The sequence below is a fragment of the Pipra filicauda genome, unplaced genomic scaffold, assembly GCF_003945595.2.
Source record: "Pipra filicauda isolate LSUMZ 115617 unplaced genomic scaffold, ASM394559v2 scaffold122_size2191957_pilon, whole genome shotgun sequence".
In the NCBI taxonomy this organism is placed as follows: domain Eukaryota; kingdom Metazoa; phylum Chordata; class Aves; order Passeriformes; family Pipridae; genus Pipra; species Pipra filicauda.
The window spans coordinates 1,155,720-1,168,978 of NW_024103685.1; the positions used below are offsets into that span (position 1 = coordinate 1,155,720).

The 13,259-nt window shown below is 34.6% G+C and overlaps 1 protein-coding gene across 12 annotated transcripts in view; it reads left to right on the forward strand.

Moving 5' to 3' along the window:
- Positions 1 to 13,259, forward strand: part of RGS7 (regulator of G protein signaling 7) — a 274,166-nt gene that overhangs the window by 132,694 nt on the left and 128,213 nt on the right. For all 12 annotated transcript variants that reach the window (XR_005566261.1, XM_027750669.2, XM_039388723.1 and 9 more), the window contains exon 3: positions 4,572 to 4,668. Coding sequence is in view for 11 of the 12 variants with exons in the window: in XM_027750669.2 (XP_027606470.1) it covers positions 4,572 to 4,668 (97 nt within the window). In the remaining variant the exon portion in view is untranslated. The remainder of the gene's footprint in view (positions 1 to 4,571; positions 4,669 to 13,259) is intronic.

Sequence of the window (13,259 nt, forward strand, 5' to 3'; positions counted from 1 at the left end):
TGTAAGGAATGTTGCATCTTTCTCCTACCCGGCAGGTTTTGTTCAGCTCATGTTGCTTGATGTACCTCTATATGGCTAAGGAAACCTCCTGCAACCTTCTTGCCAGCTGCACTAACAACTTCAGACTCTGTAAAATGCTAAAGTAGCAAGGGAAAAAATGTCTAAGGAAGTAAGGAGGGGACAAAATCTCTAAGGAAACTTGTTGTATAGTGTGTAAGAAATCTTTACATACTGTAACTCTTTTTACTTCTTAATAAGTTTGGATGAGGTTTGTAGTTAGTTCCACTGGGTTATTCCACCCCTGCATTTGTGTAAGAGGATAAGAAAGATTTTAGCAAAATTAAGAAAGTTGTAGTGTGGGTGAACCCCAGTACACTCAATGTAAGAGCAATCTCCTGTTCTGAGGTACGATACTGAGTACAAAATTATGCTCAGTTTCATTCTAATGTCCCTGGGTATACTCTTAATTCCCTGTCACTGAATTATTTTTTTTAGGAACAGAAATCAAATTGATATATCTATATGTCTGAGTGGGTCAAAGCTTCAAGTTTTTACCATGTATCTCTTGAATTTCATTTAATTCCAGACCAATTACTTTTTCTACTATTGTAATCCTTGTATCTAGTGATCATCTTTATGTGGAGTTGATCTAGGCTAAATTTTACAGGAATAAAAAAAGTGTTGTCCTGAACTTGCAAACCTTTTGCACTTTTGACTTTTCTTGTCTTTGAACTAATGAAACCCCCCTACTTTTTAAGATGCAGTGATGCTGAATTATGGTGAAAGTTGATTATTTTTGCAAGATGTGCAGATGGTTAGCAATGAAATTCATATTTAGATATAGAAATTTAAAGATCAGGGTCTCTCCTCTCAAACCACATGGCACTGAAATCTAAGGAACCAGAATCTCATGGTCAGATACTACTGACTTTGTGGGTGTGTTAGTTCTGTATGGGTTCTGCTCCTGGGGTAAGTCATGCATGCCTGCATGCCTAGCTCCCAGTGTATTTGGAGCAGAGTGAGTTGTTATTCAATGACTCCTGTAAGCTGTAGACTTTCTATTACAGGATATTGCTATCCTCTTTTTATTTTGCTTCATTATAAGATGCTTTGTCACTGTTGTCATAGAGTTAGTCTTTGAAATAGATTTTCACAGAGTCCTTAAATGTCAAGATGAGGCTTCAAATTATTTTCACAGGGAGACAAATGAAGTTTTAAATATTAATATTTTAAGTTTTTTCTGAGTTGCCCGTGCATTAGAAGGTTAGTGAGTTTTTGTCAGGGTTAGAATTGCCTCACTGGTAAATAAGTTGCACATATTTTGAAGAATACTTTTATTTAGAAAGGCTGTAGAATCTGTGATGCACTGGGAACTTCTTCCTAGCTACACTTACCCTGTTAGTGATGTATAATGATGAACAAAAAGCTAAAAAGATGTGCTTATAAAACTTCTTTTTTTCAAGTATATTGAGTTCAATTTGCAGAATGATCAGGAGGCAAATTATTTGTGGATTTTTTTCCTCTGAGTTCTTTGAGAATGTTTAGGGCTGAAAAGATCCCATTGCAAGATCAGAGACAGTCAGGTTTAGCCAGGTAACAACATATGAAAAGAATTGTGGAAGTCTAATTCTGAGGTAAAATAAAGAAGTCTGTATTTTACTTTTCAGCGTCAGGGCAGGTGACTCACAAGAAAACAGTGATACCTCAGGAAGGAAAATTATTGCATCAGGCAGCAGCATATGTTTCCCAGATTAGGCTTCTTGAGCAAAATTAGATTAGGATTTTCTTTCATCTTTCTAATTAAACTGTTCTACCCTTTCATTGTCTTAGGTCATTTTTGATGAATGACTGAGAAGTGCCTTGACTGCTGCTTCCCAAATATAAGTAAATGAGATGTTTTTCAGTGGAAGAGATTATATATTTGCTGAATTTAAAGCAGCTAAAACAGAAATAGCCACTACATGTATTGAAAGTTAAACTGTGCACCTGCATATGTTGGATTAGATAGTTTTGAATCTTTAATTGTTTTTTAAAAATTGCCCTTTGTTTTCTTGAGTTCTTATGTTTAAGATTTAAGATAACCACAAACCACAAGCGACTTCTTAGATTTCTGTACAAAAAGGGACAGAAAAATAAGAATTTTGTAGTCTAACATGTAACATGCAGAATCCCAGGTCAACTGTAACTAATTAGCCATATCTTGTGTTGTGTGTTGTTTCAGAACATTCCCACTCAGGAAGTAATCTTTTTTCACTGAGTTAACCAGGTAGTACATAGTGATGCTGTCTGGAATGTGAGCTGCCTTTTGCACAGAGGGTATTCACTCCTAATACAGAACAATAATATAAGTTTGATGTGATGGGGAAGGTGTAATTTTGCAGTGCAGACATGCTAGAGCTCACTTTGTTGATCAAAACCAGAGAACTTTCCCAGAGCTGCAGTCCCTATCAGAGTTAGATTTTATACAGTTTAGAATAAATCCTGTCCACGAAGCAAGTTTAGGGAAGCATATGTGAATGTCACTTAACAATTCATTCCATGTACCCTTAAAAGACTGATTACTGACAGCACTAACAATGCTGGGCATTAAATATTTGCACATGTTCTTGAGCAAGTGGTAACTACATCTCTCTACCTCTAATACTGTGTTCCAAGTTCATGCCCTTTGTTTGTAGTAATCTTTATTATAATGCAAATATACCTTTATCATGTTGCCTTATGTACTGCCTTCTAAACTTTGTCCTAGTGTAACATACATTGCAGTTCTAGCAATATTCTTAAAAGCTTACTCTGCTCATGTGTGGAATTTATCATCAAATTTGATCAACGAAGATATTCACTTGAATTTGAGTGACTTCTTATTCATTTAATGAATAATGAATAATTCAATAAGACAGTTTACCAACTGAATTTAGAAGGGGTCGATACAAGCCTTCAGTTATTATATGTATAATAAACAAAGGGACAGACTCCATTTATAGGTAGTGTCAACAATTGTGTGAAGAAATTGTGTCAACAAGGCTATTAATAGCCTTTTCTATTTAAATTATTAAATTCCATGTCAGATGAACATTGGTTCATTTCTTCTGTTACATTTGCACATTGCTTAATTCTGAGCAATAGGCTCAGTTTTTCACATCTTACTAATAATAGATACTTCTGTGTAATTTTTGGATTTGCATTCCTTGGGTTGTCAATGTATGATCCGTAAGTACATGGAGCACGGGAACCTCCAGACACTCTCTGTGTAAATAGGTTTTTCATAACAAGTTGCACTCATTGAGTTCGGGTTTTTTCTCGGTATGGATTTTTGTTCTTTTTCCTACATACACTATGGATGATCCCAAATGCTGTTCTGTTTTCTGACTCTATACAATTCACTTATTGGGCCAGTTAATGCACAGCTGCACCCAATGCTGCTTTGCTGTTTGCTAATGTGGGTCATCTGATTTCAGTGGAAAAAAGGTGCATGACAGAATTTTATCTGTTAGTCTGCTTCCACAACCCGCCCCAGCCACAAACTTTAAATCAATTCTTTGGGAACCTGTTAGGGCATAGAGGTGAGATAGAAAACTTTTACTAATAAAAGAGTATAAAATGCCCTATCACACAGAGTTTTTCATGTGGAGTATCTTGGTGATTTAATTAAAAATAGTTGTAATTAATTTTATGACAATTTCATTGAATATTTTGAGAAGTTAGATATTGAAAGAAAGAAAGAAAGAATGAAGTTGAAAATGTGTAAACTTCAATTATGAAATGATTGAAATTAAATAACCCAATGATTCCAAATATTTGTTGTGTTTTCCAGTAAAAGGGCTTGCTGTTTGCAGTTCACAGGAAAGTGAACCTTTGAGTTGGGTGTAATTTATAAAATATATGATCCAAATTAGCCTAAAAATTGAGTTGGAAAAACTGAGCTAATATAAGAGTATATAAAAAAGAATTACTAAATCAATCTTAAATATTCTTATACCCACTTCATTACTTGGAAAGAAATCTTGTGTTTCTGGCTCTGCTGTCTCCAGGGATGCAAAATTGCTTCATGCTGTATTTTTTCCCCTTCTCTAAAGAAAAGAAGGAATTTTTACTTTGAACTTAAAAGCTCTATTTTTGTTTTGAACAGTCTATTTGAGAACTGTATCAGTCCCCTAGAAGTCTATATGTGTCTATTTTGTCTGTACATGTCTATTTTGCTTTTATATGTGGTACAATACCATTAATACAATCAAAAAATGAAGTTTTATATCCACCAATGATTTTTGACAACTTCTTTTACCTACTTTAATTAAATATAACTTTAATTAAGTTGTTCTGCGTTGCTATTTCTTTCTCAAGAGACTTTGAGTACATAATTTTTTTTACTCTTGTGCATGAATAAATTACTTGTAGTTCGTAGCCTGTTCAGTAAAAATATAGAATATAAGTTATAAGTTAAGAAAGAAATAGCAAGAGTGGACCTGTCATTCTGAGAGATTAATCTGGGATTTCTTGGAGATTAATTTTAGGAAATAATTCTGGATTTCTTTATTCTTTCTTTCTTTCTTTCTTTTTCCCCTCTCTCTGTTCAGATGGAAGATGTCATAGCCCGCATGCAAGATGAGAAAAATGGGATTCCTATTCGCACAGTGAAAAGTTTTCTTTCCAAGATCCCCAGTGTCTTTTCTGGTAAGACTCAAAGTGAATTTCATACTATTTTAAAGTTTTAACTCTACCTTATATAAGGGAATGCTCAAAGGGAAAACACTTTTAAATGCGCTGTGGGGAATTCACAGTCATCTGGTCTGGAGGAGACATCCCAGATCCTTTGAATAATTATAGAAATTTTTGATGTTTCTCTCAGATTGAAGTGGTCTTACACAAAGATATTTTTGTCCTGTAAATTAAGTGAAGGGAATATTTAATTCACTACAAAAAGGCAATATTTCTTATTGCGGATCCGAATCTGTTTTTTAGCCAGTTTTCGTAGCAAGTATGAGTTTAGTGTATCGGCCAGTACATGAAGGTAAGAAATGCCATAGTAGCAGCACAAAAGAAAAATCATCACTGCACTCTGCAACTGATACTGAATAGGGGGTGTGATACTTATTACAACAGTCATGATCTGCTTTTACAGCTGGTTGCTTGTCCCTGAGAAACTAAGACTGAGATGTCTATGGTGATTTGCAAGACAGCTGTAACCTTTATAACTAATCCAAGTCAGTATTGTCATAGGCCCAAAAATCTGTCCATTTATTAATTAATTAGCGTATATTTATTCAGGTATTTACATAATTTTACATCAATTTATGCATTATATATGTGGATATATACTCCAATGAGTATATGTGTGTGTGTATATATATATCTCCATATATGTCCTTTGAAATAGATTACATCGTTTAACCTAATTTTTCCATATTCTAGTAAAAGTTGCAATTTTTGTAATGCAAAAGGTAATACTTATATAGGAAGTATTTACGGAGGTTGGTACTGTCCAGCACAGCAAGAAGAATTCTCTACTTTAGTTTTCAACTTTTGGAATGATTTTGCTAGTGAGTAATTCTGTCACAAAGAAGGATAGAGTCTTAAGAGTGAACAAAATACCTTCATGATTTTAGAAATTACTTGTACTAAAACTAGCCTTTGAAGAATGGACCTTTATTTCCCATGAGTTAGTTCAGCATGGCATTATATTAAATAATCCACATTAATTTTTAATCTCTGCCTTACATTGTGGGCTATGGATTTCAAAATAGACAGACCAAAATATCTTTTCTTTTTTTTTACTGGTATAGACATCATACTTTTAAAGATTATGTTAGAATATATATACAGTAGTACATAGCAGTCACCAATGCAACACCTTTTCTATTTATGCACTAACTTTATTAATTGCAGAGGGAAAGAAAAATCATAGGAGAGTTCATTTTTTTCCCTTTGCAGATTTTCTACCTCAAATACCAGGGCTGTAATTTTTGGTAGACGTGACTAGAAGCCCCATCAGAACAGTACAAATTTCATTTTAGTTAAATTGATATGCTTTCCTGTCAGTTCTCTACACTGAATGGAATCTGAAATATTCAAACTTTTGTGTGAGTAGCAGATTTCATTTAGTGTCTGAGGAGTTTGTGTTTATGTAGCAAACAAAACTTTTTGGCTTGAACTCAAAACTGTTGATTGCTAGGAAACACAGGAATATTGTTGTCTAAGGATCATGATGATAATAGTGCAAATATATATGATAAAAGCTTGTACTGTTAATACCCACAAAAGTATCCATACAAAAATGACCAAAATGAGCATCAAAAGCAGATGCTCTCCAGTTAAAATATATATATATATGTATTTATGTCTCATATATATAATATGTGTGTGTATGTCTTTGCATAAAAGCATATCTTATATGCAGCCATCTGTTCAGGATTATGTTCCATAAAAACCAGAGCTTTGCAACTGTTTGGGATTTTTTTTGGTGGGGAGAAGCAAAATGGGTAGCTCTACCGCAGTGAAATCATGTTCCTGCAAACACTTAGAAAAGATCTGTAAGAGTCCTTTGAACAATTTGTAAAAGCTAAGGTTGTCCATAAATTGTCTGTAGGAATAGGGTCTTATGGAATAGCATTTTGATTATGTTACTATAGATTTATTTTTATTTTTGTGTGCTTTTATTTCATAGTAGTTCTTCTTAAAACAGCAAGTGAGAACCTAGTTGAAGGAGGAGTAACTTTTTTAATGCAAAATTACTGACCATATCTATTTAACAATGTGACTGCATTAGCAAAATCAGCCTGGGGAATGGTATTCGAATTTAGCAGAATGTTGTGATTATAATAAACAAAATGATGTGATTATACTATCTAATTTACTGAGTCATTCCTTAAATGTTTTCACAAGTAAAATATCCACACAGAGAAACATTTGCAATACAGATAATCCTCTATATGCTATGCACATTGTTGAGCTTCAGAAAAATATCATTCTAAGTTAAAGATTATTTCACTTTGTGAAATTTTGAAAATATAAGGAATCATCTTGCTTAATATTCCATATATTCATAGAGAGCAAATAAAAATTTGAAACTTTTAAGGCTCCAAGGAAAAATGGAGACAGAAGAGTTTACTCCTTTTATGTGAATATGCATTTAGAAGTACAAAAGAAGGGTTACTGTTGTTGTCTCCATTCATTTAAAATGTTTTGGAGGAGTGAAGAAAATATTTTATATAGACATCTTGCTGGTCAGCAATATAATTGCATGAAGATTGACATGATGATTCCTTATTAGCACTGATTAGAGTATTAGCAATAAAGAGAAGGCAATTTGCCTGGCCTGTGGTTCACCATTAGACCTGAAAATGGATAAAAAAAGACTTAGTTGAAATGATGAATGTAGGGAGTATGCACTATAAATCACAGAGAATAGAATGAGCTCTAAAATATAATTTTTATTTTTACTAAGGAGAGATAGGAAGCAAATGCCTAAATTTTGCTATTCACTTTGAAGGAGAAAGAAGCATTCAGAGTTTGCCAACAAAGCACTGCAATAGTTGAGCTTTTGTTTTGGCAGTCTTTGTGGGGGGTGGTGGGTTAGTCAGTATTAGTATGAAAGTTTCATAAGCTGATCATAACGTGAATATTTCATTAAAATGATATAGTGATACAGTGGTGTCTTATGGTCATTATGGAATATCAGTGTGATGCTTTAATAAAGTATGTAATACTTGGATATGCTTGATACTGAATAAAATCTGTGGAGAATGTGTCAGTTGAGTGGTGTGTAAGCTTGAGTGCGTAACACTAGCACTTTTATTGAAGGAGCAGGGAGAACTATGAGAAATGTAAGTTCAGTTTAAGAATGGAAACAGAGACATGAGCATTCGAGAAAAACATGTTCTTAGTAGTTATTACTGGCTGTTTCTGATGCATGGCTCAATAATTTTGGAAAGTAGTCACAGCTTGAACCAACAAAAATAGGAGAAGGAGATCAGTAGAAAGGTTTTTTTTTTCATGTCCCCTTCTGAGTTAGAGAGAGAAAAATGAAAACGTTAATTTACCTTTCCCTGGAAAATATAATCCATTAAAGTCTTTAGTTTTTTCTCATTCCTGTATGTGAAGCTGATATTGTGTCTTTTTCATAAAGACATTATGTTTTCCCATTTTTTAGAAAGATTATTGTCATCATATCTAATTTTTATTAAATGTTTTTTCCAATCTCAGAAAATGCTTATTTCTCTTTTACCTGGGAAATCATGAAGATATTGGAATATTCCACTTTGATTAGCAAATGAATTAATATGGTCATTATTTACCAGGTTTTTTTGTAGTCTGCTTGGTAAAAAATAAATAATGTATGTACTTAAACATAAAAAAATGCTGCCAAAAGCAGAACAGCAGTCTCAGTAACCTGGTCAGATATAGTGAAAGACTCCAGAGGAAAGCAGTGTCATAGTAGCTCATCTCACTCGCAGTTCACAGGTGGGTGAGCCCAAGGGATGAGTCACAGGGGTTACCTGCATTAGTATTGCTTGTTATATAGAAGGAGGCAGCAAAAAATGAAGATCAATACAGTGGGAATTGGATGACTCAGGGGACTAATAACAAGAAAGGGAGTTTCATATGTCATTAGTTTTGACCTTCCCCATATGAGTAATGAGTCGATAGCATCTGATGACTTCTCAGTGCTGCATGTGAAATCAGTTGATAAGTTTATCCACTTCAGTACTGGAGATCACCTATCTGAAACACAATATGAAAGAGAAAGCTCTACTACTTAGTTTGAGAGAAAAGTGTACAGTTACACAAAAAGTGTAACACTTCAGTCATCTTCAATCATACCTTTTGAGCAAAGTAACATTGCATTAGAGGTAAATAAAAGGAGTTCTAAATTTCCATTTTTGATAGATTTTCCAGAATAAATTAACCACGTGGGAGAAGCTAGGATTCCCATCTCCCAAGTCTCAAATTTTATGGGCCTTGTTTTTTCCTTCAGTGTCTCCCTTGTTGGGTCAATGACAGTTTCCTACTTTCTTGTTCTATCTATTCCTTCATCTCTCTTTTCTTGCATTCTCCTAAAGTATAATTTAATAGTAGAATTATTGCTGATTTCTTTATGCCCAATCAGCCTCTTATTATTTGTAAACAGAGCCTTCAGTGTTAAAACTGCAAGCTCACTGCCTTTATGAGGTTCCAGTCTTAGTAAAACGCATTGATGAAAGTCTTGCTGTCAGTTCATGAAAGACACAAGCTGGATAATTCATTCTCCTGTGCCCCTTCAGATGGGCAGATGTGAGCAGGGACTTGCTATCTTCACAGTTTCACTTTTCAAATCAGAATTTTGAGAACAAAAAGTTAATAATCCTCTATTCCCAAATGAGTAGTTGGTTTGAAGTTATACAATGAGTCTCTCTTGTGTGTCATTTCCATTTATCACTTTGTCAGAGTGAATGATCTGCATTCAAATGCTCATGATCTTGTGGGAGTGGATATTTTCAAGAAGACTGGTTCTCTTATTTGTTGATATCATGTTCATGATTTTTCGAGTCATCAGTAGAAGATATTGACTGAATGAACATACAGTCATTTCCAAGTAGTGAGATAATTAACTGATTAATGAGTGATGCTTTATGTTCTTTACAGAAAGTCAAAGTGGATATTTGAGTGCTGTCTACACACCTTCACCTCTTGTTTCTGTTTGTTTTCCTGTCTTGGCCTCCTGACTTGGCCAGAGAAGGGTGCTGTTAAGCTGCTTAAAACTTGACAGAACTTCAGTATTTAATGGAAAATGAGCTTTGTGACAGCATTGCAGTTTGGAAGCTCAGAATGAGCAAGCTGTGGTGGGCTGGGATCAAATAAGAGCTAAATGCTGTTCAGAAAGAAATGGAGAACTGTTTCCAGTAGGTCCCTGCCATGGGCAGGGACAGCTTCCTCTAGACCAGGTTGCTCCAAGCCCCATCCGACCTGGCCTTGAACACTTCCAGGGATAGGACATCAAAACCTTATCGAGGCAGCCTGTTCCAAGATGATTATGCTCTCCATTTTCATTTTAAGGCATGTGCTAATATCAGACCTTTAATAAATTACTGTCAGAATGAAAAGCTTTTCAAAATGTGAAGATATATTTGTTAATTATTTTAAACAGAACAAAAAATACTAATTTAAAAGTTGCTTCTTCCTAACCAAACAGCACCAAAAAGTTGTATTCTTTTGTTTATCTTTCAATTCATTGGTGATTGCCATTGGGAGCATTAGTAAAAGGACAGAAATAAAGTGAAAAAAGTCTGAGGCAATTTTGCAAAATGGGCCTAGGAAACTGAAATATACTGAAAACCCGTTGAAAAGTCTTTGAAAATAATCTGTGTGCAAAACATTCATCATAAATGTCCATTTCCTTAAAATCAATAGATATGAAAACTTATTTTCACAGATATTTGCAAAATAATTAGGTATAGAAGTCATGCACTGATGGGAAAAAATTTTAATAGTTACTGCCTTGTTGTGAGATGGGAGATTGCTGATGACATTAACCTTCTTTGTGGTTTGTCCACATGAGGTGCATATCTTGAATTAGATGACCCCCTGTTTCCCTATCACATGCTTCCTCCCAAACACATGTTTCCAGAGAATTAGCTCTGGGCCTTGTTGATGATCACTAAAATTTTTTTCCTAACTTTTCCTTCTATATTGTTTTATAATGAAAACACTTCCCTTCCTTTTCTAGATCTTCTTCCTAATCTCTGCACATGTAAGATATTGACAGTGTTTTAAGTGGAAGAGGACTGCACCTTTGAAGTGTGAGAACTTTTCAAAGGAGTATGGAAAAACCTATTGCATTCATTAGGGCCAAAAATGCACCTAGGTTGCCACCCTTGACACCCAGTCTCTGGACACTGGATATGTAACATTCATGGAAAATGTGAGGTGAAAAGGGAGCCCTGAACCAGCCTCACATCACCCTGAAATTATCAGGAATGCTGCAATCTATCACAGCTTCACTTTAAGCACTTTACCCTTTTTTACCTTTTTTTTTCTGTCGTTAACACCAGTTAATAATTGTGTTTTGCTGGTTTTCTATCAGCAATGAGTAGTACTTACAGAAAACAGAGAAAATAGCCCCCTCCAACACACATATAAAAATAAGTATATTTGTGCCATATGTATTTGCCCACGGAGGCAGTGCATAATATATCAGCTTAACAGAAACCCTCTTAAGCTGATATAAGAGGCATCTGTAGTAGTGATAGGTTAGCTGAAATCTGCTATGTGCATAAAACCTTGTAGGAAGAGAAGACTAGATTATGTCTAAAGAAGAGCAAATGTACATAAATATATTCAGTAGTTCTATGAAAATGGTTTTCCTTCCTGTCTATCTCTTGGAAATCTCTTAGAAAAAAAATACTGCTGATGTAGCAATGATAAGAACTAGTGGAATAAGTACCAGTGAGAATTTTCTGGGGACCTGTATTTTAAGTAATTGTATTAATTAGGAAGCATAGCAAAGTAAACTACTTGACTTCACCACTTTATGAGGTACTTCTGTGTTCACAAAGCTGTTTGTTTAAATCACATTGGATTGTTTTCAGAGAGTAATTTGAGGTAGTCAGAAGAGAAGTGTTTTCTGAGAGGACAGGGTTGGTACTCTGCTGTCACTAATTTCTGAGACAGGAGGGAAATTTGGTGCTCATGTTAAGAATGGGGAGAGGAAGTGTATACAGCTGAACATAAATGGAGTCCCATCATGAAGTCCTTTTTGAACGTTTGTAGCGCTTCTACCACAATGTGAAATCTGTTTTATGCTATGTTTGTTAAATAGTCTCTGGAAACTATTTCAGAAATGAACATCCACTGGGACAGAAGGAAGAGAAACCCAGTCTGGTCCCTCTTAAGACAAAATGCTTGAGCACAAAAACTATCTGCTGTCTTGACAAAAAATCAAAAGTTTGTAGTAGTACCTGGGATTTTTAAGTGTCAGTTTGTATGAGCATAATGTAATTCTAAAGCCAGGAATGTATGTTAGCAGGTTTGTGCCCTGAATATATTGTCAGTTAGAATGGAATAGAATAATTAGAGAAAATCTGCATACAGGGATGTAGTTAAGCAGGTACTGTAATTGTTTTATAAGCAGAGATGATAGATAATATTACAATTACATTTTGGAGTACACCTGTTGAAAAATAGCTAATTTTTTAATTTATGTACCATTGTTTGTTATTGTCTGGGGGCATTTTTTTAGTTGAGTGGTGATTATTTATTATACGTGTATAGCAAGCAATGTAGCCATGTGATATATATTGCTGGTACAGACAGAAGTGATACATTATTTAGAGGTATCCTGTTAGGTGTAATACACTCTAAATGTACACATTACCTTTTCTTTTTAAGATGGTACAAATGTGTCTTGAACAATAGTCCCCTTTTCCTCTTAAATGATGTCTAACCTTGACTCATTTTGTGACTTTTCAAGCAAGATAATTTATTTCTGGTTCAGTTTTATCTTTTTAGTAAATAATATTCTATCTTATTGTCTTTAAATCTACCAATATAAAGTTTTTTGGAATACTTAAATGAACTGCATGCAAAGAGAAAGTGGTTCTGTATTTGCAGGTTTCAATCTTCCATTTTTACAGACAAATAGGTATAGTTGGCCAGCAGTTAAAATAATCAAACTAAGTAAAATCATTCCCTGGAGAGTATGTCCCTTAAGAAAGAAATCAAGTTAGCAGGGTTTATAAGATTACTTGTGATTTACCTCCTAATTCTGTTTGTTCCAGCTACAAGGAGAAAGACTTTGCCATTGCACTTGCATCAGAAGACTGCAGACTTGTCTTTGTGAAAGGACATCATGGCATAAATTCTAATAACTGTTAATTGTTTGTACTTCTGTTGTTACTGAAGTTACCCATGGACCGGTTTTGCGTGGTGCTATTATCAAACAGTATATGCGTACTTTATGATAACAAATGTCTCCCTAAGATCAAGATTTTCCTTTTTAGTGGGATGTCATTTGATGACCCCCATCTCACTGCCACTTAGTTACACTCAGTCGAACTTTGTCTTACTAGGAGCTAGTGTGCATCTGGATTGTCTGGAACTTTTTTTCTTGAGCATTTGCCTGGTATAGACCTATCTGTATGTTTATTTCAGCTTGGCTGTGTTTATTGAAGTGACTGATCGTGACACAGACTGAGCAGTCCATTTTATCTGTGTAGTGTATCTGCATGCATGAAATTTCTATTTGTTAAGAATGTTTTGAAGCAGAATAGTAAGATCTGAATTTTCATTTC